The 22,544-nt window shown below is 52.4% G+C and overlaps 1 protein-coding gene across 1 annotated transcript; it reads right to left on the minus strand.

Moving 5' to 3' along the window:
* Nucleotides 1–1,000: 1,000 nt before the first annotated feature.
* On the minus strand, nucleotides 1,001–13,167 carry ZC3HC1 (zinc finger C3HC-type containing 1). Its single transcript, XM_064421530.1, has 8 exons — nucleotides 13,152–13,167; nucleotides 12,921–13,004; nucleotides 11,182–11,309; nucleotides 6,799–6,959; nucleotides 4,207–4,426; nucleotides 3,049–3,255; nucleotides 2,674–2,920; nucleotides 1,001–1,158 (listed from the first exon to the last, which is right to left on the minus strand). Exons 1-8 carry the CDS (start codon nucleotides 13,165–13,167, stop codon nucleotides 1,001–1,003), a joined length of 1,221 nt encoding a protein of 406 aa, XP_064277600.1.
* Nucleotides 13,168–22,544: the final 9,377 nt, after the last annotated feature.

Here is a 22,544-nt window from a genome sequence, read left to right on the forward strand (position 1 = left end):
GGAGAGCCAGGATCAGCCCTGACCAAGGCAGCCAGAATCCCAAAATCCATCCAGGTGAAACCTCGGAGATGAGGCTGGGGGAATGGAGGCAGGAGATCATTTCCTCCAAAAAAATAATAAAAATTAAATGACAAATCCCTGTGCCTCCAGCCACACCAGAGCTGGAGGGAGGAGATCCAGCTGTGCCAGGGTGGATCCAGCTGTGGAATCCCAGCCCTTCCCAACATCCTCGAGGATGGAGATGGCACCTCTCCCTTCTTCCCAGCAGCCCAAGCCTCCCCTCTTCCCAGGTTTTGGGAATGCCACCCTCCAGCCAGGGGGATTTGTCACCCCAAACTGGCCATCAGCAGAGGGACAGGGATTGGGGCAATGGAAAAAACCCACAACAGGCAAAGGAGGCAACAAAATGTGGGGTGGGGGACAGGGAGGCAGCAGGACATTGATCCCATAAGGACAAGAATCCTGAGGGATCCATGGGAAAAACCCACAACAGGCAAAGGAGGTAACAAAATGTGGGGTGGGGGACAGGGAGGCAGCAGGACATTGATCCCATAAGGACAAGAATCCTGAGGGATCCATGGAAAAAACCCACAACAGGCAAAGGAGACAACAAAATGTGGGGTGGGGGACAGGGAGGCAGCAGGACATTGATCCCATAAGGACAAGAATCCTGAGGGATCCAGGAGCCCCCCCAGCCCCAGAGCTCCTCCTACCCAAAAACACCACGCCAGCAGGAAGGAAAAAGAAAAAAAAACCCAAAAAACCAACAAAAATGAAATGTTTATTCCCACCTGGCGTCACTCCCGGGCCACGGGGGAGGTGGCAGTGTCCCCTTGTCACCCCTCAGGCCCCGGGGAGGGACACAGCAGCAGTTTGAAGGATGCCAGGGAAGGGGGTGGCAGCGCGGGCACGGAGCCCCCCTGGGTGCCCTGCCCGGGGCACGGAGCTGCTGCAGGAGCCACCAGGGCTCTGGGGCTCTCCCCCTGCTCCCTCCACGGGCTCAGGAGGAGTTGATGCTCTCCCACTGGCGGAAAATGCGGAACACCTTGCAGGATTTCTCCGAGAGGCTCTGGAAAGGATGGGAACACAGCAGCGGGTACAGGTCAAGGTGCTGCAGCAGCAGCTGCAGGCGCCACTGGCAAAGGGCACCAGGAGAAACTGCGGGGAAGAAACACCCAAAATGTCCCAGCTGGCTGCCAGGGCTGCAGTCCGGGCATGATTTCTGGGATCACAATTTGATAGCTGGAGGGGAGAATGAGGAGACTACAGCAAGAAGCAGGAAAGGCCCCCAGAAAGCAGGAAAAGACCCCAAAAGGCATGAAAGGAGCCCAAAAAGTGGGAAGGGAACCCAAAAAGCAGGAAGGGACTCCAAGAAGCAAGAAGGGAACCCAAGAAGCACAAAGGGACCCCAAAAAGCAAGAAAGGAACCCAAAAACCAAGACAGGGACCCCAAAAAGCAAGAAAGGAATACAAAAAGCACAAAGGGACCCCAAAAAGCAAGAAAGGAACCCAAAAAGCAAGAAAGGGAATGCAAAAAGCAGGAAGGGAACCCAAAAAGCACAAAGGGAACCCAAGAAGCAGGAAGGAAATGCAAAAAGCAGGAAGGGAACCCAAAGAGCAGGAAGGGATCCCAAAAAGCACAAAGGGAACCCAAAAAGCAAGAAAGGGAATGCAAAAAGCAGGAAGGGAACCCAAAAAGCACAAAGGGACCCCAAGAAGCACAAAGGGAACCTAAAAAGCACAAAGGGAACCCAAAAAGCAAGAAGGGAACCCAAAAAGCACAAAGGGAACCCAAAAAGAACAAAGGGAACCCAAAAATCAGGAAGAGACTCCAAAAAACAGAAAGGAACTCCAAAAAGCAGGAAGGAAACCCAAAAAGCAGGAAAGAATCCCGAAACGCAGGAAGAGAACCCAAAAAGCAGAAAAGAATCCCAAAACTCAGGAAGGGAACCCAAAACTTAGGAAGGGAACCCAAAAATCAGAGAAGGGAACCCAAAAATCAGGAAGGGAACCCAAAAATCAGAGAAGGGAACCCAAAACTCAGGAAGGGAACCCAAAAATCAGAGAAGGGAACCCAAAAATCAGGAAGGGAACCCAAAAATCAGGAAGGGGCTCCAGCCATCCCCTGCTCCAGGTGGGTTGGGTGCCTGTGACTTGTGGCTGGTCCTGCTGGGCCATCTGGAGCTTTCCTGGCACACGGCAGAGTCACAAAATCATGGAATGGGTTGGGTTGGAAGGGACCTTAAAGACCAGCCAGCTCCAGCCCCTGCTGGGGACAGGGACACCTCCCACTGGAAGGGACCTGTGGGGACACCAACCACACAAAGAGCCCAGGACAAACTGGGGGGGAATGCTCCAGCACCCCCTGAGCTCCCAGAGGGGCAGGAAGGAGCTGGCAGGAGGAATCCCGGGGCATGATGAGAGCCAGGGAGGCAGCAGAGCCACGCGGGGAGGGAGCTGTGGCCTCAGCAAAGCTGGCAGGAGTTGGGGTGGGAGCAGAGAGCAGCTCTGGGCACACGAGTGACACCAGATCTTGGGCAGCACTGTTATTTATAGCAGCCCTCGAGCAGCTCCAGCACCCAGCCTTGGCTGGAGCCTGGCTGTGGGAATGCCAGGGTCACCCTGCAGCCTGGTCCTTGTCACCTGGCTGGGACTGACCCCAAACAAACCCACCCAGCCCGAAGTTCTGCTGCCTGGACAAGCTGGGATGCCCCGTGCTCACCACTGGCTCCGTGTCGGGCGCTGTGTCACATTTTTGGATGCCAAGGAGCCTCTTCAGCACCACTTGCCAGCCTGGCTCAGCTTTCCCCGGCTCCTTCTCAGCATCCTCCAGGGTCTCCTCTGCCTCCCCAGTGCTCACCCAGGGACACCAATCGCGGTGCTGAGAGCTGGGGTGAAAGAAGCTCCTCAAGGCAGCGTCCTGCAAGCCACGAGGTGACACAGCAGGGAGCTCAGAGCCCCTCCGTGTGCCCGAAGCGCAGCCCTGGGCAGGCTCCGGGGACAGAGCAGCCCCTGGGCGGGCGAGGAGCAGCCGCTGGCAGCACTCACCGAGCCGCCGGAGGAGCAGAGGCGCGCGCGCTTGGCCCTGCGCGCGGGGCTGGAGGGCACCTCCATGGTGTCCCCCTGGCCCATGCTGCGCGTCACGGGGCGGCTGCGCAGCGCGGGGCTGCTCACGTCCAACTCGCCCCTGTCCATGGAGCTGGGAGAATCCCAGCCCCGCGGGCGGGCCACGGCCGGGGATGGGCTCTTCTCGTGCTGCCGGGGGAAAACGGGAGCGGGGAGCTGCTGGGCTGGCCCAGGGGCACCTGTCCTGCTCCAGGCCTCCTCAGCCACCCCACAGAGCCCTTCCCACCACGTGGATGTGGATGGGGGATCTGGAGCTCCTGGAGCTGGCCAAGTGTCAGGATGAGGGATGTCATTGGACACATGGATGGGGGATCTGGAGCTCCTGGAGCTGGCCAAGTGTCCCTGGCCTGCCCAGAGAGGGATGAGGGATGTCACTGGACATGTGGATGGGGCTTTGGAGCTCCTGGGGCTGGCCAAGGACCCCTGCCTGCCCATAAAGGGATGAGGGATGTCACTGGACACATGGATGGGGGATCTGGAGCTCCTGCAGCTAGCCAAGTGTCCCTGTCCTGCCCAGAAAGGGATGTCATAGGATACATGTGGATGGGGGATCTGGAGCTCCTGGAGCTGGCCAAGGGCCCCTGCCCTGCCCATAAAGGGATGAGGGATGTCCATGGGATGTGGATGATGGATCTGGAGCTCCTGCAGCTGGCCAAGGCCCCTGCCCAGAGAGGGATGAGGGATGTCCATGGGATGTGGATGAGGGATCTGGAGCTCCTGCAGCTGGCCAAGGGCCCCTGTCCTGCCCATAAAGGGATGTTGGATCTCCATGGGATGTGGATGATGGATCTGGAGCTCCTGCAGCTGGCCAAGTATCCCTGCCCTGCCCATAAAGGGATGTTGGATCTCCATGGGATGTGGATGGGGGATTTGGAGCTCCTGGGGCTGGCCAAGGCCCCTGCCCTGCCCAGAGAGGGATGAGGGATGTCCATGGGATGTGGATGGGGGATCTGGAGCTCCTGGAGCTGGCCAAGGCTCCTGCCCTCACAGGGATGAGGGATGTCCATGGGATGTGGATGATGGATCTGGAGCTCCTGGGGCTGGCCAAGGCCCCTGCCCTGCCCCGTCCCCAGGGTGTACCTGCTCGGACCCCGGGTCCTGGCTCCGTGTCAGCATCCTGCGTGGGGACGTGGGGACGGGCGGGAAGCGCTCGGGAGCAGCCGGGGCGGTGCTGCTGGAGCCACAGGAATCCAGCTCCGGAGCTGCGGCAGATTCCAGCTGGTGGAAGCCCCACAGCCCCACCTTCCTCATGCAGCGGGAGCAGGTGATCACCGGGAGGTTCATGGAGCCCGAGGCAGCGCTGCAGGGACACAGCCAAGTCAGGGCATCCTCGTGGCATCCTCGTGGGAATCCTCATGGAATCCTCATGGGGATCCTCATGGGAATCATCATAGGATTCTCATGGGGTCCTCATGGGATCCTCGTGGGAATCCTCATGGGGATCTTCATGGAATCCTCATGGGATCCTTACGGGATCCTCACGGGATCCTTATAAGATCCACACGGGAATCATCATGGAATCCTCATAGGATCCTCATGGAATCCTCATGGGAATCATCATGGGATCCTCATGGGGATCCTCATGAGGTCCTCATGGGGTCCTCGTGGGAATCATCATGGAGATCCTCATGGGATCCTTGTGAGATCCTCAGGGGATCCTCATGGGGATCTTCATGGAATCCTCATGAGGATCTTCATGGAATCAGCATAGGGATCTTCATGGGAATCCTCATGGGATCCTCGTGGGAATCCTCATGGGGATCTTCATGGGATCCTCATGGGATCCTCATGAGGTCCTCACGGAATCCTCATGGGATCCTTATGGGAATCCTCATAAGATCCTCAAGGGATTCTCATGGGATCTTCATGGAATCCTCATGGGAATCCCTATGAGGATCTTCATGGAATCCTCATGGGGATCTTCACGGGAATCCTCATGGGACCCTCATGGGATCCTCATGAGGTCCTTATGAGATCCTCATGGAATCCCCATGGGGTCCTCACAGGACACTCACAGGGTCCTCACGGGGTCCTCATGGGATTCTCATGGGAATCCTCATAAGATCCTCAAGGGATCCTCATGGGATCTTCATGGAAACCCCATGGAATCCTCATGGGATTCTCATGAGAATCCTCATAAGATCCTCATGGGATCCTCATGGGGTCCTCATGGGACCCTTGTGGGATCCTAATGGAATCCTCATAGAATCCTCATAGTATCCTCATGGGACCCTTGTGGGATCCTAATGGAATCCCCATGGAATCCCCATGGTATCTTCATAGGAATCCTCATGGGATCCTCGTGGGAATCATCATGGAATCCTCACAGGATCCTCATGGAATCCCCATAGGGTCCTCATGGAATCCGCATAGGAACCTCATGCAATCCTCATGGGAATCCTCATGGGAATCATCATGGAATCCTCACAGGATCCTCATGGAATCCCCAGAGGGTCCTCATGGAATCCGCATAGGAACCTCATGCAATCCTCATGGGAATCCTCATGGGAATCCTCATGGGAATCCTCTGGGATCCTCATGGGATCCTCGTGAGATCCTCGTGAGATCCTCATGGAATCCTTATGGGAATCCTCATGGAAATCCTCATGAGATCCTCATGGAATCCTCACAGAATCCTTATGAGATCCTCATGGGGATCCTAATGGAATCCTCACAGGATCCTCATGGGATCCTCATGAGGTCCTCATGGGATCCTCGCGGGATCCCAGGATGGGTTGGAAGGGATCTTAAAGCCCATCTCACTCCAACCCCTCCTGGGCAGGGACCCCTCCCACTGTCCCAGGCTGCTCCCAGCCCATCCAACCCAGCCTTGGGCACTTCCAGGGATGGGGAAAGCCAGAGGTGGTCAGGGATAAGCCTGGCCTTGGAAAAGTCAGGGAAATCATCCACTGAATCCCATTTTTGATGTGGATTTAAACTGGATCAGTTGTGTTCTGCCTTGCCAGGAAGCAGGGACGGGGGGGAAAAGAGGGAAAAAAGTGGTAAAATAAGGGAAGTGGGAATGTGTGGAAGAGTGGGAAAATGGCTGAATAAGGGAAGCAGGATCCTCGTGAAAAAGAGGGAAAATAGGAAAATAGTGACACAAAGGAAGAAGGGGAATAGTGAAAAAGAGGGAAAATTGGACAATAGGGACACAAAAGAAGAAGGGGAATAGTGAAAAAGAGGGAAAATTGGACAATAGTGACAAAAAAGAAGAAGGGGAATAGCGAAAAAGAGGGAAAATTGGACAATAGTGAAACAAAAGAAGAAGGGGAATAGTGAAAAAGAGGGAAAATTGGACAATAGTGAAACAAAAGAAGAAGGGGAATAGTGAAAAAGAGGGAAAATAGGAAAACAGTGACAAAAAAGAAGAAGGGGAATAGTGAAAAAGAGGGAAAATTGGACAATAGTGACACAAAAGAAGAAGGGGAATAGTGAAAAAGAGGGAAAATTGGACCATAGTGACAACAAAGGAAACAGGGGAGTGGTGAAAAAGAGAGAAAATGGGAAAATAAAATCAGGTAGGCAGAAGCATGGTGAAAAAAAAGGGAAAACAGTGAATAAAGGGACACTGAACATTGCACAGGAGGAACACTCCACATCCCTCCAGCCTCCAAGAGCTCCCACGGGCAGCCCAGAGCGTGAGGGACACCCCAGGCCTGCCCTGCCCACCTGCAGGTCCAGCCACACAGCGCCAGCACGCAGGCAGGAACCTGCACCTGCAGGAGTTCCGTGGAGAACTTCCCAGGAGGCTTCTCTGCCTCTGCTCCTGTGGGTTCCAGCTCCTCCCCGATGAGCTGCAGGAGCCGAGAGATCCTCTCCTCTGTCAGGGACTGTGGAGCACAGGGATGAAATGCACTGGGTTTATTCCCACATGGAGAACAATCCCTGTTCCACCCCTGGAATTGCACTGGTTTTATTCCCACATGGAGAACAATCCCTTTGGCACCCCTGGAATTGCACTGGTTTTATTCCCACATGGAGAACAATCCCTGTTCCACCCCTGGAATTGCACTGGTTTTATTCCCACATGGAGAACAATCCCTTTGGCACCCCTGGAATTGCACTGGTTTTATTCCCACATGGAGAACAATCCCTTTGGCACCCCTGGAATTGCACTGGTTTTATTCCCACATGGAGAACAATCCCTGTTCCACCCCTGGAATTGCACTGGGTTTATTCCCACATGGAGAACAATCCCTGTTCCACCCCTGGAATTGCACTGGGTTTATTCCCACATGGAGAACAATCCCTTTGGCACCCCTGGAATTGCACTGGTTTTATTCCCACATGGAGAACAATCCCTGTGGCACCCCTGGAATTGCACTGGTTTTATTCCCACATGGAGAACAATCCCTGTTCCACCCCTGGAATTGCACTGGTTTTATTCCCACATGGAGAACAATCCCTTTGGCACCCCTGGAATTGCACTGGGTTTATTCCCACATGGAGAACAATCCCTGTTCCACCCCTGGAATTGCAGTGGGTTTATTCCCACATGGAGAACAATCCCTGTGGCACCCCTGGAATTGCACTGGTTTTATTCCCACATGAACAATCCCTGTGGCACCCCTGGAATTGCACTGGTTTTATTCCCACATGGAGAACAATCCCTGTTCCACCCCTGGAATTGCACTGGGTTTATTCCCACATGGAGAACAATCCCTTTGGCACCCCTGGAATTGCACTGGTTTTATTCCCACATGGAGAACAATCCCTGTTCCACCCCTGGAATTGCACTGGGTTTATTCCCACATGGAGAACAATCCCTTTGGCACCCCTGGAATTGCACTGGGTTTATTCCCACATGGAGAACAATCCCTTTGGCACCCCTGGAATTGCACTGGGTTTATTCCCACATGGAGAACAATCCCTGTTCCACCCCTGGAATTGCACTGGGTTTATTCCCACATGGAGAACAATCCCTGTTCCACCCCTGGAATTGCACTGGTTTTATTCCCACATGGAGAACAATCCCTGTTCCACCCCTGGAATTGCACTGGTTTTATTCCCACATGGAGAACAATCCCTGTTCCACCCCTGGAATTGCACTGGTTTTATTCCCACATGGAGAACAATCCCTTTGGCACCCCTGGAATTGCACTGGTTTATTCCCACATGGAGAACAATCCCTGTGGCACCCCTGGAATTGCACTGGTTTTATTCCCAATGGAGAACAATCCCTGTTCCACCCCTGGAATTGCACTGGGTTTATTCCCACATGGAGAACAATCCCTGTGGCACCCCTGGAATTGCACTGGTTTTATTCCCACATGGAGAACAATCCCTGTTCCACCCCTGGAATTGCACTGGTTTTATTCCCACATGGAGAACAATCCCTTTGGCACCCCTGGAATTGCACTGGTTTTATTCCCACATGGAGAACAATCCCTGTTCCACCCCTGGAATTGCACTGGGTTTATTCCCACATGGAGAACAATCCCTTTGGCACCCCTGGAATTGCACTGGTTTTATTCCCACATGGAGAACAATCCCTGTTCCACCCCTGGAATTGCACTGGGTTTATTCCCACATGGAGAACAATCCCTTTGGCACCCCTGGAATTGCACTGGGTTTATTCCCAATGGAGAACAATCCCTGTTCCACCCCTGGAATTGCACTGGTTTTATTCCCACATGGAGAACAATCCCTGCTCCACCCCTGGAATTGCACTGGTTTTATTCCCACATGGAGAACAATCCCTTTGGCACCCCTGGAATTGCACTGGGTTTATTCCCACATGGAGAACAATCCCTGTTCCACCCCTGGAATTGCACTGGTTTATTCCCACATGGAGAACAATCCCTTTGGCACCCCTGGAATTGCACTGGGTTTATTCCCACATGGAGAACAATCCCTGTTCCACCCCTGGAATTGCACTGGGTTTATTCCCACATGGAGAACAATCCCTGTTCCACCCCTGGAATTGCACTGGTTTTATTCCCACATGGAGAACAATCCCTGTTCCACCCCTGGAATTGCACTGGTTTTATTCCCACATGGAGAACAATCCCTTTGGCACCCCTGGAATTGCACTGGGTTTATTCCCAATGGAGAACAATCCCTGTGGCACCCCTGGAATTGCACTGGTTTTATTCCCACATGGAGAACAATCCCTTTGGCACCCCTGGAATTGCACTGGGTTTATTCCCACATGGAGAACAATCCCTGTTCCACCCCTGGAATTGCACTGGTTTATTCCCACATGGAGAACAATCCCTGTTCCACCCCTGGAATTGCACTGGTTTTATTCCCACATGGAGAACAATCCCTGTGGCACCCCTGGAATTGCACTGGGTTTATTCCCACATGAACAATCCCTTTGGCACCCCTGGAATTGCACTGGTTTTATTCCCACATGGAGAACAATCCCTGTGGCACCCCTGGAATTGCACTGGTTTTATTCCCACATGGAGAACAATCCCTGTGGCACCCCTGGAATTGCACTGGGTTTATTCCCAATGGAGAACAATCCCTGTTCCACCCCTGGAATTGCACTGGGTTTATTCCCAATGGAGAACAATCCCTGTGGCACCCCTGGAATTGCACTGGTTTTATTCCCACATGGAGAACAATCCCTGTGGCACCCCTGGAATTGCACTGGGTTTATTCCCACATGGAGAACAATCCCTGTGGCACCCCTGGAATTGCACTGGGTTTATTCCCACATGAACAATCCCTTTGGCACCCCTGGAATTGCACTGGTTTTATTCCCACATGGAGAACAATCCCTTTGGCACCCCTGGAATTGCACTGGGTTTATTCCCACATGAACAATCCCTTTGGCACCCCTGGAATTGCACTGGTTTTATTCCCACATGGAGAACAATCCCTGTGGCACCCCTGGAATTGCACTGGGTTTATTCCCACATGGAGAACAATCCCTGTTCCACCCCTGGAATTGCACTGGTTTTATTCCCACATGGAGAACAATCCCTGTGGCACCCCTGGAATTGCACTGGGTTTATTCCCACATGGAGAACAATCCCTGTGGCACCCCTGGAATTGCACTGGTTTTATTCCCACATGGAGAACAATCCCTGTGGCACCCCTGGAATTGCACTGGTTTTATTCCCACATGGAGAACAATCCCTGTTCCACCCCTGGAATTGCACTGGGTTTATTCCCACATGGAGAACAATCCCTTTGGCACCCCTGGAATTGCACTGGGTTTATTCCCAATGGAGAACAATCCCTGTTCCACCCCTGGAATTGCACTGGTTTTATTCCCACATGGAGAACAATCCCTGTTCCACCCCTGGAATTGCACTGGTTTTATTCCCACATGGAGAACAATCCCTGTTCCACCCCTGGAATTGCAGTGGCTCTGGTTCAAAGCCACTCTGAGCCATTTTCCCTGCCCCTGGCTCCCCATCCCATGAAATCTGCCCAGGGCAGAGGAGCAGCTCCCATTCCTGCCGTGCCTTTGGGGTCTCTGGTGCTTTCTGAGCCCATCCAGCCCTAACCCCCCCTGTGCTGGATGGATGGATGAAGGTTCCCTGGAGATTCCCTGGATGCCCCTCAGCTCCTGCCTGCTCCCTGGCAGAGGAGGCTCCAAGCAGCCAGACCCGGCTGCAGCACAGCAGGGCCACCACAGCCTCCTGCAGGGTGACAATCCCACACTTTTCCTGGCTTTTCCTGCTCCTCGGGCTCCTTCACCTTCCCAGGTCTCTGCCCACACCTCAGCTTCAGGGTGGGTATCCCAAACTCCTGTCTCCAGACATCCCAGCTAAAGGAGTGATCCGTGGGCTGCCCCTTCCCAGGGAGTGCTGGAGAGCTCCCAGAGGAGTCTGGGGGATCCCAAATCCCCTCTCCCAGCCCCCACAGAGCAGCCTGGACACTGGCAAAGGTCCAGAGTGGGAAGCAGCCACCCTTCCCAGCTGGTGAGCCATTCCAAACTCCTCTTGACACGTTTCCATGGTGGAACCACCACATGGGGAACATCCAGGGACAAAAACCAAGGTGGGAGCAGATCCCTCCCACCCGAAATTCCTGGTTTTGGGTGGGCCCAGGAGCCTGGAATGCTGCAGGTTTTGGGAGCAGGAGGGAACTCACCATGTTTTTCAGGTCTTCTGGCTTGAGGGAGGGCAGCTGCAGCTCGAGCTGACACAGGCTCCGGAAGCGATCCAGGAAATCCTGGAGCAGCACTCGGGGCTCGTCCACCAGCAGCCTGGCAAAGCGATCTGGGGAGGGCAGGGAGCTCTGCTCAGCACTGCCAACCCTCCCCATCCCTCAGGGAAAGGCAGCCCAGCCAGGGTCCCCACGGAAATGCACTGATGGGGTGAGAGGGAGTGACAGAAAGGAGGAAAAGTTTAGGTGGGATACTGGGAATTGGGAATTGCTGGCTGGGCTGGAATTGCCAGAGCAGCTGGGGCTGCCCCTGATCCCTGCAGTGCCCAGGGCCAGGCTGGACACTGGGGCTGGAGCAGCCTGGGATGGTGGGGTTGGGATGGGATAGGGTTGAAGGTCCCTTCCCACCCAAACTGCTCTGGGATTCTGGGATTTGGGACGCTCAGAATCCATCCCCAGGGATTTTTATGGAAGTTGGGGATGGAAAAAGAAGGGAGACCTTTCCTGGAGTCCTGAGATTCCCAGTGAAGGCCCTGGGTCAGAGTTGGGGTGGGGATGGATCCAATCCCAGGCTGGGAGAGCTGGGAATGGAGGGAATTCCCTGGGAAGGGAGATTGGGGTGGGATTTTGGGAAGGAGGAATTGCTGGCTGGGCTGGAATTGCCAGAGCAGCTGGGGCTGCCCCTGATCCCTGCAGTGCCCAGGGCCAGGCTGGATGGGGTTTGGAGCAGCCTGGCACAGTGGGAGGTGTCCCTGCCACTGGAGGGGCTCTGAGGTCCTTTCCAACCCCAACAATTCCATGATTATTTTCCTGGCTTTTCCAGGAAAAGCTCAGCCCAGCCTTTTCCCTCCGCAGCATTCCCAAGCAGCACAGCTCCCAGGACAGGCTCTGTCCCTCTCTGAGCATTCCATGACAGCCAGCCTCCCTCCCAGCAGCATTTTAATTTGAACCCAAAAGCATTTTAACTGCTCCAGAGGTCAGGAAAAGCAGGATACAGCCCTGGGGCTTCCATCTGCTGCTCAGGGATGCTGCTTTCCTGTTGTGTTCCATCATTCCCACTGGGAATAGCAGAGTGTGATGGCAGGAACAACAACAAGGGAATAAAAATGGGAATATTGCAGGGATGTGAGGCTGGGCAGGGGAATAGCACAGTGTGATGGCAGGAACAACAACAAAAAGGGAATAAAAATGGGAATATTGCAGGGATGTGAGGCTGGGCAGGGGAACAGCAGAGTGTGATGGCAGGAACAACGAACAGGGAATAAAAATGGGAATATTGCAGGGATGTGAGGCACCCACCTGGGCAGGGGAACAGCAGAGTGTGATGGCAGGAACAACAATGGAAAGGGAATAAAAATGGGAATATTTCAGGGATGTGAGGCTGGGCAGGGGAACAGCAGAGTGTGATGGCAGGAACAACAACAAAAAGGGAATAAAAATGGGAATATTGCAGGGATGTGAGGCACCCACCTGGGCAGGGGAACAGCAGAGTGTGATGGCAGGAACAACAACAAGGGAATAAAAATGGGAATATTGCAGGGATGTGAGGCTGGGCAGGGGAACAGCACAGTGTGATGGCAGGAACAACAAAGGAAAGGGAATAAAAATGGGAATATTGCAGGGATGTGAGGCACCCACCTGGGCAGGGGAACAGCAGAGTGTGATGGCAGGAACAACAACAAGGGAATAAAAATGGGAATATTTCAGGGATGTGAGGCACCCACCTGGGCAGGGGCTGTCTGGCCAGAAGCAGAACTTCTCGTGGGCAGTGCTCAGGGCCTTCCTGAGCTCCTCACAGCGCTCCTTGTCTGCAGGAAACAAAACTCAGGGATAACTCCCTGCCCAGCCAGCTGCCCAGGGAAGCCAGGCCAGGTGGTGGCAGAGTTTCCCTGGGATGCTTTCCCAGGATTTCCCAGGATGCTGCAGCCTGCACAGCCTGCAGCCTCACCTCGCACTGCTGGAGTCCTGCATGCTGAGATTTTTAAACTTTGTGTGCCTGGCAGCACAGAAAGCTCAAAATTCTCAGCATCCAGGATTCCAGCATCAGAATTCCCCCTTTTTCCCACCAAGAGGAGCTGCAGGTTCCCCAGAGGAGCAGATGTCACCTGAGCAGCTCCACCTGCCCGCTGCCAAAATGCTCCCTTTCCCAGGCACAGGAGCAGGGCAGCCTGTGGGGAACCAGCCAAAGGCAACCACGGCACAAAACCTGCTGGATCCTGCCACATTTTCCTCCTGGGATGCTGCCAAGCCCTGGCTGAGCTGATCCCTCCACCCTGCCTGAAGGAGCCAAATCCCAGCCCTGTCTGGAAATCAAACTTCCCAAAAAAAAAAAAAAAAGGAAAAAAAAATCTGACATTTAATTTCCCTTACAAATAATTTCTTTTTCAATTTGTTTTTCGATGCCTTCTTCCCAATCTTTGATTATTTTAGGTTTTTCTACCCCGTGATTTCCAATGGAATAATTAGGCCAAGGTTTATTTAACAGAGATAATCTGAATAAATAGGGAATGTTGATATTGAGTGACCCAAAAGGAGAGGCTCAGTATTCCCACCTGGAATGTGCTCCCTCTCCACTTCCAGGGGAACTGCAGCCAGGAAAATTGACAAGTGGGGATGACACTGCCTCGTGGGTTAATAAGGGGTTTATTAATTAAATCTCACAGTGTAATTTCTGCCTGAATGGTTTTGGTGAGCAGCAACCACCAAGCAATTTTTCCACACTGGAAAAATCAGGGAAGCAGATCCAGGAATTGGGAAAGAAAAGATAATTTTAAAAGGATTTTCAAATCCTTAAATGCATCCAGAGGGCAACGAGGCTGGAAAAATGTCTGGAAAACCTGGGAAGAGGCTGAGAGCCTTGGGATTGTTTGGAGAAAAGGAGGATGAGGGGCGAGCTCTGCACCCTCTGCAGGAGGGAGGTGCTGAGCTCTGCTCCCTGCAATCCTGTGGCAAGGAATTCCAGCATGGGAATGGCTCAACACGAGGAACTTTTTCTCTGCCAAGACGATCCAGCTCTGGAATATTCCAAGAGGTGATCGGTGCCCCAAGCCTGGAAGTGTTCCAGATGGTTTTGGATCATTCCCTAGGTCTGATTTGAGGTTTGGAACCTCCCTGGGGTTTTCCAGTCCCTAAAGGATGGTGCAAAGAGGATGGAGGGTCTCCTTTCCATGGAGAGGACATGGAGCAGGGGGACAGGGCGTGCTGGGAGAGGTTTTATCCCAGCATAAAAAAGGCATTTTTTACAGTGAGAATTCCATCACTCCCTGGGATCATCACTCCCTGAAAACATAATTCCTGGCAACCATCATTCCTTAGGACCATCACTCCCTGGGATCATCATTCCTTGGAACCATCATTCCTGGCACCATCACTCCCTGAAAACATCATTCCTGGCAACCACCACTCCTTAGGATCATCACTCCCTGGGATCATCATTCCCTGAAAACATAATTCCTGGCAACCATCATTCCCTGAGATCATCATTCCCTGAAACCGTAATTCCGTGGAATCATCAGTCCCTGGGACCATCACTCCCTGAGAACATAATTCCTCAGAACCAGCATTCCTTGGAACCACCATTTCCTGGGACCACCACCCCTTGGAACCATCACTCAGAACCACCATTCCCTGAGACCACCATTATTCCCTGGGACCACCATTCCCTGGAACCACCATTCCCTGGAACCAGCATTTCCTAAGACCACCATTCCTTGGAACCAACATTTCCTGAAACCATCACTCCTTAGAACCACCATTCCCTGGGACCACCATTATTCCCTGGGACCACCATTATTCCTTGGGACCACCATTCCCTGGGACCACCATTCCCTGGACACCAGGACAGAACAGGATGACCTTTAAGACCCCTCCCAACTCAAACTCCCGACAATTCCACAACCTCTCCCAGCTGGAACTCTCCAACACAAAACAGGATCAATGATCCCATCCCAAACACAAAACAGGATGGATTATCCCATCCCAAACACAAAATAGGATCAATGATCCCATCCCAAACACAAAACAGGATGGATTATCCCATCCCAAACACAAAATAGGATCAATGATCCCATCCCAAACACAAAACAGGATGGATTATCCCATCCCAAACACAAAATAGGATTGATTATCCCACCCCCCAACACAAAACAGGATGGATTATCCCATCCCCAGCACAAAACAGGATGGATTATCCCATCCCAAACACCAAACAGGATCGATTATCCCATCCCAAACACCAAACAGGATCGATTATCCCATCCCAAACACAAAATGGATCGATTATCCCATCCCAAACACAAAATGGATCGATTATCCCATCCCAAACACAAAACAGGATTGATTATCCCAGACCCCCCAACACCAAACAGGATCGATTATCCCATCCCAAACACAAAACAGGATTGATTATCCCATCCCAAACACCAAACAGGATCGATTATCCCATCCCAAACACAAAACAGGATTGATTATCCCATCCCAAACACAAAACAGGATTGATTATCCCAGACCCCCCAACACCAAACAGGATCAATTATCCCATCCCAAACACAAAACAGGATTGATTATCCCATCCCAAACACCAAACAGGATTGATTATCCCACAGGCCCCAACAGGATTGATTATCCCACACCCCAATACAAAACAGGATCGATTATCCCATCCCAAACACAAAACAGGACTGATTATCCCAATACAAAACAGGATTGATTATCCCATCCCAAACACAAAACAGGACTGATTATCCCATCCCAAACACAAAACAGGATTGATTATCCCAGACCCCCCAACACCAAACAGGATCGATTATCCCATCCCAAACACCAAACAGGATCGATTATCCCATCCCAAACACCAAACAGGATCGATTATCCCATCCCAAACACAAAACAGGATTGATTATCCCATCCCAAACACAAAACAGGATTGATTATCCCAGACCCCCCAACACCAAACAGGATCGATTATCCCATCCCAAACACCAAACAGGATCGATTATCCCATCCCAAACACCAAACAGGATCGATTATCCCATCCCAAACACAAAATGGATCGATTATCCCATCCCAAACACAAAACAGGATTGATTATCCCAGACCCCCCAACACCAAACAGGATCAATTATCCCATCCCAAACACCAAACAGGATCAATTATCCCATCCCAAACACAAAACAGGATTGATTATCCCATCCCAAACACCAAACAGGATTGATTATCCCACAGGCCCCAACAGGATTGATTATCCCACACCCCAATACAAAACAGGATCGATTATCCCATCCCAAACACAAAACAGGACTGATTATCCCAATACAAAACAGGATTGATTATCCCACCCCCCAACAGGATCGATTATTCCATCCCCCAACAGGATATTGATTATCCCAAAATAAAACAGGATTGATTATCCCACTCCCCCCAACACCAAACAGGATTGATTATCCCACTCCCCAACAGGATCGATTATCCCACCCCAAACACAAAACAGGATTGATTATCCCAAACACAAAACAGAATTGATTATCCCATCCCAATCACCAAACAGAATTGATTATCCCACCTCTCCCAACCACCCACCATCCCTGAGCCCCTTCCCAGCCTCCCCACCTCCCTGGCCCTGCCCCCCAGCCCCCCAAACCCCCAAACGCCGTGCCCCAGCCCCCAAACCCCGTGCCCCCAGCCCCCGTGCCCCCAGCCCCCCAAACCCTGTGCCCCCAGCCCCCAGACCCCGTGCCCCCAGACCCCAGACCCCCAAACCCTGTGCCCCCAGCCCCCCAAACCCCGTGCCCCCAGCCCCCCAAACCCCCAGCCCCCCAAACGCCGTGCCCCCAGCCCCCCAAATGCCGTGCCCCCAGCCCCCCAAACCCCCCAAACCCCAAACCCCAGCGGCACTCACAGGCGCGGGGCTCCGGGGCCAGCTGCAGGCTGGCGCACAGGTAGGCCTGGCAGCTGGAGCACCGGAGCAGGTCGCTCTCCACGCTGCGCCAGCCGAAGCGCGCGCACACCAGCGGCGACAGCGCCGCCGGCTTGCCCGCCCAGCGCAGGGGGTCTGCCCGTCAAGGAGGCTGCACCCAAATTCCCGGGGTTTGTGGGGTGGGGGATTCCCAGAGAGGGGAGGGGATGCAGCTGGGGCAGGAGGGGACACAGGGACAGGGAGCACGGCGGGAGATGGGCCACGGGAGGGAGGAACGGGGGGGATTGGGAAATGGGTGGGTTATGGGGAAAGTTGGGTTATAGGAACGGGGGGGGATTGGGAAATGGGTGGGGATTGGGAAAAGTTGGGTTATAGGAACGGGGGGGATTGGGAAATGGGTGGGTTATGGGAAAAGTTGGGTTATAGGAACGGGGGGGATTGGGAAATGGGTGGGTTATGGGAAAAGTTGGGTTATAGGAATAGGCAGGGATTGGGAAATGGGTGGGATTAGGGAAAAGTTGGGTTATAGGAACAGGTGGGGATTGGGAAATGGGTGGGTTATGGGAAAAGTTGGGTTATAGGAAGGGGGGGGATTGGGAAATGGGTGGGTTATGGGAAAAGTTGGGTTATAGGAACGGGGGGGGATTGGGAAATGGGTGGGTTATGGGAAAAGTTGGGTTATAGGAACGGGTGGGGATTGGGAAATGGGTGGGTTATGGGGAAAGTTGGGTTATAGGAACGGGGGGGATTGGGAAATGGGTGGGTTATGGGAAAAGTTGGGTTATAGGAACAGGGGGGATTGGGAAATGGGTGGGATTAGGGAAAAGTTGGGTTATAGGAACGGGGGGGGATTGGGAAATGGGTGGGGATTGGGAAAAGTTGGGTTATAGGAACGGGGGGGATTGGGAAATGGGTGGGTTATGGGAAAAGTTGGGTTATAGGAACAGGTGGGGATTGGGAAATGGGTAGGTTATGGGGAAAGTTGGGTTATAGGAACGGGGGGGATTGGGAAATGGGTGGGTTATGGGAAAAGTTGGATATAGGAACGGGTGGGGATTGGGAAATGGGTGGGATTAGGGAAAAGTTGGGTTATAGGAACGGGGGGGATTGGGAAATGGGTGGGGATTGGGAAAAGTTGGGTTATAGGAACGGGGGGGGATTGGGAAATGGGTGGGGATTGGGAAAAGTTGGGTTATAGGAACGGGTGGGGATTGGGAAATGGGTGGGTTATGGGAAAAGTTGGGTTATAGGAACGGGGGGGGATTGGGAAATGGGTGGGGATTGGGAAACGTTGGGTTATAGGAACGGGGGGGGATTGGGAAATGGGTGGGGATTGGGAAATGGGTGGGGATTGGGAAAAGTTGGGTTATAGGAATAGGCAGGGATTGGGAAATGGGTGGGTTATGGGGAAAGTTGGGTTATAGGAACGGGTGGGGATTGGGAAATGGGTGGGTTATGGGGAAAGTTGGGTTATAGGAACGGGGGGGGATTGGGAAATGGGTGGGTTATGGGAAAAGTTGGGTTATAGGAACGGGGGGGGTTTGGGAAATGGGTGGGTTATGGGAAAAGTTGGGTTATAGGAACGGGGGGGGATTGGGAAATGGGTGGGATTAGGGAAAAGTTGGGTTATAGGAACAGGGGGGATTGGGAAATGGGTGGGTTTAGGGAAAAGTTGGGTTATAGGAATAGGCAGGGATTGGGAAATGGGGGGGTTATGGGAAAAGTTGGGTTATAGGAACGGGGGGGATTGGGAAATGGGTGGGTTTAGGGAAAAGTTGGGTTATAGGAATAGGCAGGGATTGGGAAATGGGTGGGTTATGGGAAAAGTTGGGTTATAGGAACGGGGGGGGATTGGGAAATGGGTGGGATTAGGGAAAAGTTGGGTTATAGGAACGGGGGGGGGATTGGGAAATGGGTGGGTTATGGGAAAAGTTGGGTTATAGGAACGGGGGGGGATTGGGAAATGGGTGGGTTATGGGAAAAGTTGGGTTATAGGAACAGGGGGGATTGGGAAATGGGTGGGTTATGGGAAAAGTTGGCTTATAGGAACGGGTGGGGATTGGGAAATGGGTGGGTTATGGGAAAAGTTGGGTTATAGGAATAGGTGGGGATTGGGAAATGGGGGGGTTATGGGAAAAGTTGGGTTATAGGAACAGGGGGGATTAGGAAATGGGTGGGTTATGGGAAAAGTTGGGTTATAGGAACGGGGGGGGATTGGGAAATGGGTGGGTTTAGGGAAAAGTTGGGTTATAGGAACGGGGGGGATTGGGAAATGGGTGGGTTATGGGGAAAAGTTGGGTTATAGGAACAGGGGGGATTGGGAAATGGGTGGGTTATGGGAAAAGTTGGGTTATAGGAACGGGGGGGATTGGGAAATGGGGGGGTTATGGGAAAAGTTGGGTTATAGGAACAGGGGGGATTAGGAAATGGGTGGGTTATGGGAAAAGTTGGGTTATAGGAACGGGGGGGGATTGGGAAATGGGTGGGTTATGGGAAAAGTTGGGTTATAGGAACGGGGGGATTGGGAAATGGGTGGGTTATGGGAAAAGTTGGGTTATAGGAACAGGGGGGATTGGGAAATGGGGGGGTTATGGGAAAAGTTGGGTTATAGGAATGGGGGGGATTGGGAAATGGGTGGGTTATGGGAAAAGTTGGGTTATAGGAACGGGGGGGATTGGGAAATGGGTGGGTTATGGGAAAAGTTGGGTTATAGGAACAGGGGGGATTGGGAAATGGGGGGGTTATGGGAAAAGTTGGATTATAGGAACAGGGGGGATTGGGAAATGGGTGGGTTATGGGAAAAGTTGGGTTATAGGAACAGGGGGGATTGGGAAATGGGGGGGTTATGGGAAAAGTTGGGTTATAGGAACGGGGGGATTGGGAAATGGGTGGGTTATGGGAAAAGTTGGGTTATAGGAACGGGGGGGATTGGGAAATGGGGGGGTTATGGGAAAAGTTGGGTTATAGGAATAGGTGGGGATTGGGAAATGGGTGGGGATTGGGAAAAGTTGGGTTATAGGAACGGGGGGGATTGGGAAATGGGTGGGTTATGGGAAAAGTTGGGTTATAGGAATAGGTGGGGATTGGGAAATGGGTGGGGATTGGGAAAAGTTGGGTTATAGGAACGGGGGGGGATTGGGAAATGGGTGGGTTATGGGAAAAGTTGGGTTATAGGAACGGGGGGGGATTGGGAAATGGGTGGGTTATGGGAAAAGTTGGGTTATAGGAACGGGGGGGGATTGGGAAATGGGTGGGTTTAGGGGAAAGTTGGGTTATAGGAAAAGGCAGGATTTTAGGAAAAGGCTGGATCTTAGGAAAAGGTTGGATTTAGGAAAAGGGTGGATTATAGTTAAAACTTGGATTATGGGAAAAGGCTGGATCTTACAAAAACATGATTATAAGAAAAGGCTGGATTTAGGAAAAGGCTGCATTTGAGGAAGAGGTTGGATTTTAGGAAAAGGCTGAATTTACAAAAAGGCTGGATTATAGGAAGAGGTGGGATTTTAGGAAGAGGCGGGATTTGAGGAGAAGATGGGATTTCAAGGAAAAGGCAGGATTTTAGGAAATGGCTGGATTACAGGAAAAGGATGGATTTAGGAAAAGGATGGATTTCAGAAAATGGTGGGGCTTTAGGAAAAGGTTGGATTTCAGGAAGAGGTTGGATTATAGGAAGAAGCTGGATTTTAGGAAAAGGTTGCATTTAGGAGAAACCTGGACTTTAGGAAAAGGCTGGATTTAGGAAAAGGATGGATTTCAGGAAGAGATTGGATTTTAGGAAATGGCTGGATTTAGGAAATGGCTGCATTTAGGAAATGGCTGGATTTAGGAAATGGCTGGATTTTAGAAAAAGGTGGGATTTCAGGAAAAGGTTTGATTTAGGCAAAGGCTGGATTTAAGGGAAAGGCTGGATTTCAGGAAGAAGTTGGATTTTAGGAAAAGGCTGCATTTAGGAGAAGGTGGGGTTGTAGGAAGAGGCTGGATTTTAGGGAAAGGCTGGATTTAGGGAAAGGTGGGATTTAGGAAAAGGCCGGATTTTAGGGAAAGAATGGATTTAGGAAAAGAATGGATTTAGGAAAAGAATGGATTTTAGGAAAAGAATGGATTTAGGGAAAGAATGGATTTTAGGGAAAGAATAGATTTTAGGGAAAGAATGGATTTAGGGAAAGGCTGGATTTTAGGGAAAGAATGGATTTAGGAAGAGGTAGGATTTTAGGGAAAGAATGGATTCAGGAAGAGGCAGGATTTCAGGGAAAGAATGGATTTAGGAAGAGGTAGGATTTTAGGGAAAGAATGGATTCAGGAAGAGGCAGGATTTTAGGGAAAGAATGGATTCAGGAAGAGGCAGGATTTCAGGGAAAGGCTCCTCCCTGGAGGGTGCCGGGGCACCGAGCATTCCCAGGGAATGGCCACAGCCCCAAAGCCCAGGAGCCCTTGGAGAGCTCTCGGGAGCAGGCTGGAATTCAGGACATCCCTGCAGGCAGGAGCTGGATCAGCCACCCCTCTGCCCCCACAATTCCCAGCTGGAATTGCCAGCACCCAAAGGATATGGTGAAGGTTTCCACTCTGCTGAAGTAGGCTTCCCTGCTGGCAGACTCCAGGGCAAGAGCTTCCCCCTGGGAAGGGCCATGGGCCTGCTCCGAGCAGCCCGACGTCTCCTTCCTGAGGGGAGAGGGCAGTGAGGGAAATCCTGGGATGGGCTGGGACTGGGGGAGGGCAGGTTTGGGAAAAGTCAGCCAGGAATATCCTGGGAAAGGCTGGGATTGGGGAAGGTCAGCCAGGAAAATCCTGGGATGGGCTGGGACTGGGAGAGGGCAGCAAGGAAAATCCTGGGATGGGCTGGGATTGGGAAAGGTCAGGTTTGGGAAAAGTCAGCCAGGATATCCTGGGAAAGGCTGGGATTGGGGAAGGTCAGCCAGGAAAATCCTGGGATGGGCTGGGATTGGGGAAGGTCAGGTTTGGGAAAGGTCAGCCAGGAATATCCTGGGAAAGGCTGGGATTGGGGAAGGTCAGCCAGGAAAATCCTGGGATGAGCTGGGATTGGGAAAGGTCAGCAAGGAAAATTCCTGGGAAAGGCTGGGATTGGGAAAGGCTGGGATTGGGAAAGGTCAGCAAGGAATATCCTGGGAAAGGCTGGGATTGGGAAAGGCTGGGATTGGGAAAGGTCAGCAAGGAATATCCTGGGAAAACTGGGATTGGGGAAGGTCAGCCAGGAAAATCCTGGGAAAGCTGGGATTGGGAAAGGTCAGCCAGGAAAATCCCTGGGAAAGGCTGGGATTGGGGAAGGTCAGCCAGGAATATCCTGGGAAAACTGGGACTGGGAAAGGTCAGCCAGGAATATCCTGGGATGGGCTGGGATTGGGGAAGGTCAGCAAGGAATATCCTGGGAAAGGCTGGGATTGGGAAAGGTCAGCCAGGAAAATCCTGGGAAAACTGG

This window comes from Passer domesticus, chromosome 5, assembly GCF_036417665.1.
Source record: "Passer domesticus isolate bPasDom1 chromosome 5, bPasDom1.hap1, whole genome shotgun sequence".
Classification (NCBI taxonomy): Eukaryota; Metazoa; Chordata; class Aves; order Passeriformes; family Passeridae; genus Passer; species Passer domesticus.

Coding starts and splice junctions, on each gene's coding strand:
- ZC3HC1 (XM_064421530.1), bottom strand. Junction 4,427..6,798: donor CTGTGTGGCTGGACCTGCAG/GTGGGCAGGGCA, acceptor GTGTCCCTGCAG/CGCTGCCTCGGGCTCCATGA. Junction 1,159..2,673: donor GCAGCAGAACTTCGGGCTGG/GTGGGTTTGTTT, acceptor TCTTCCCCGCAG/TTTCTCCTGGTGCCCTTTGC.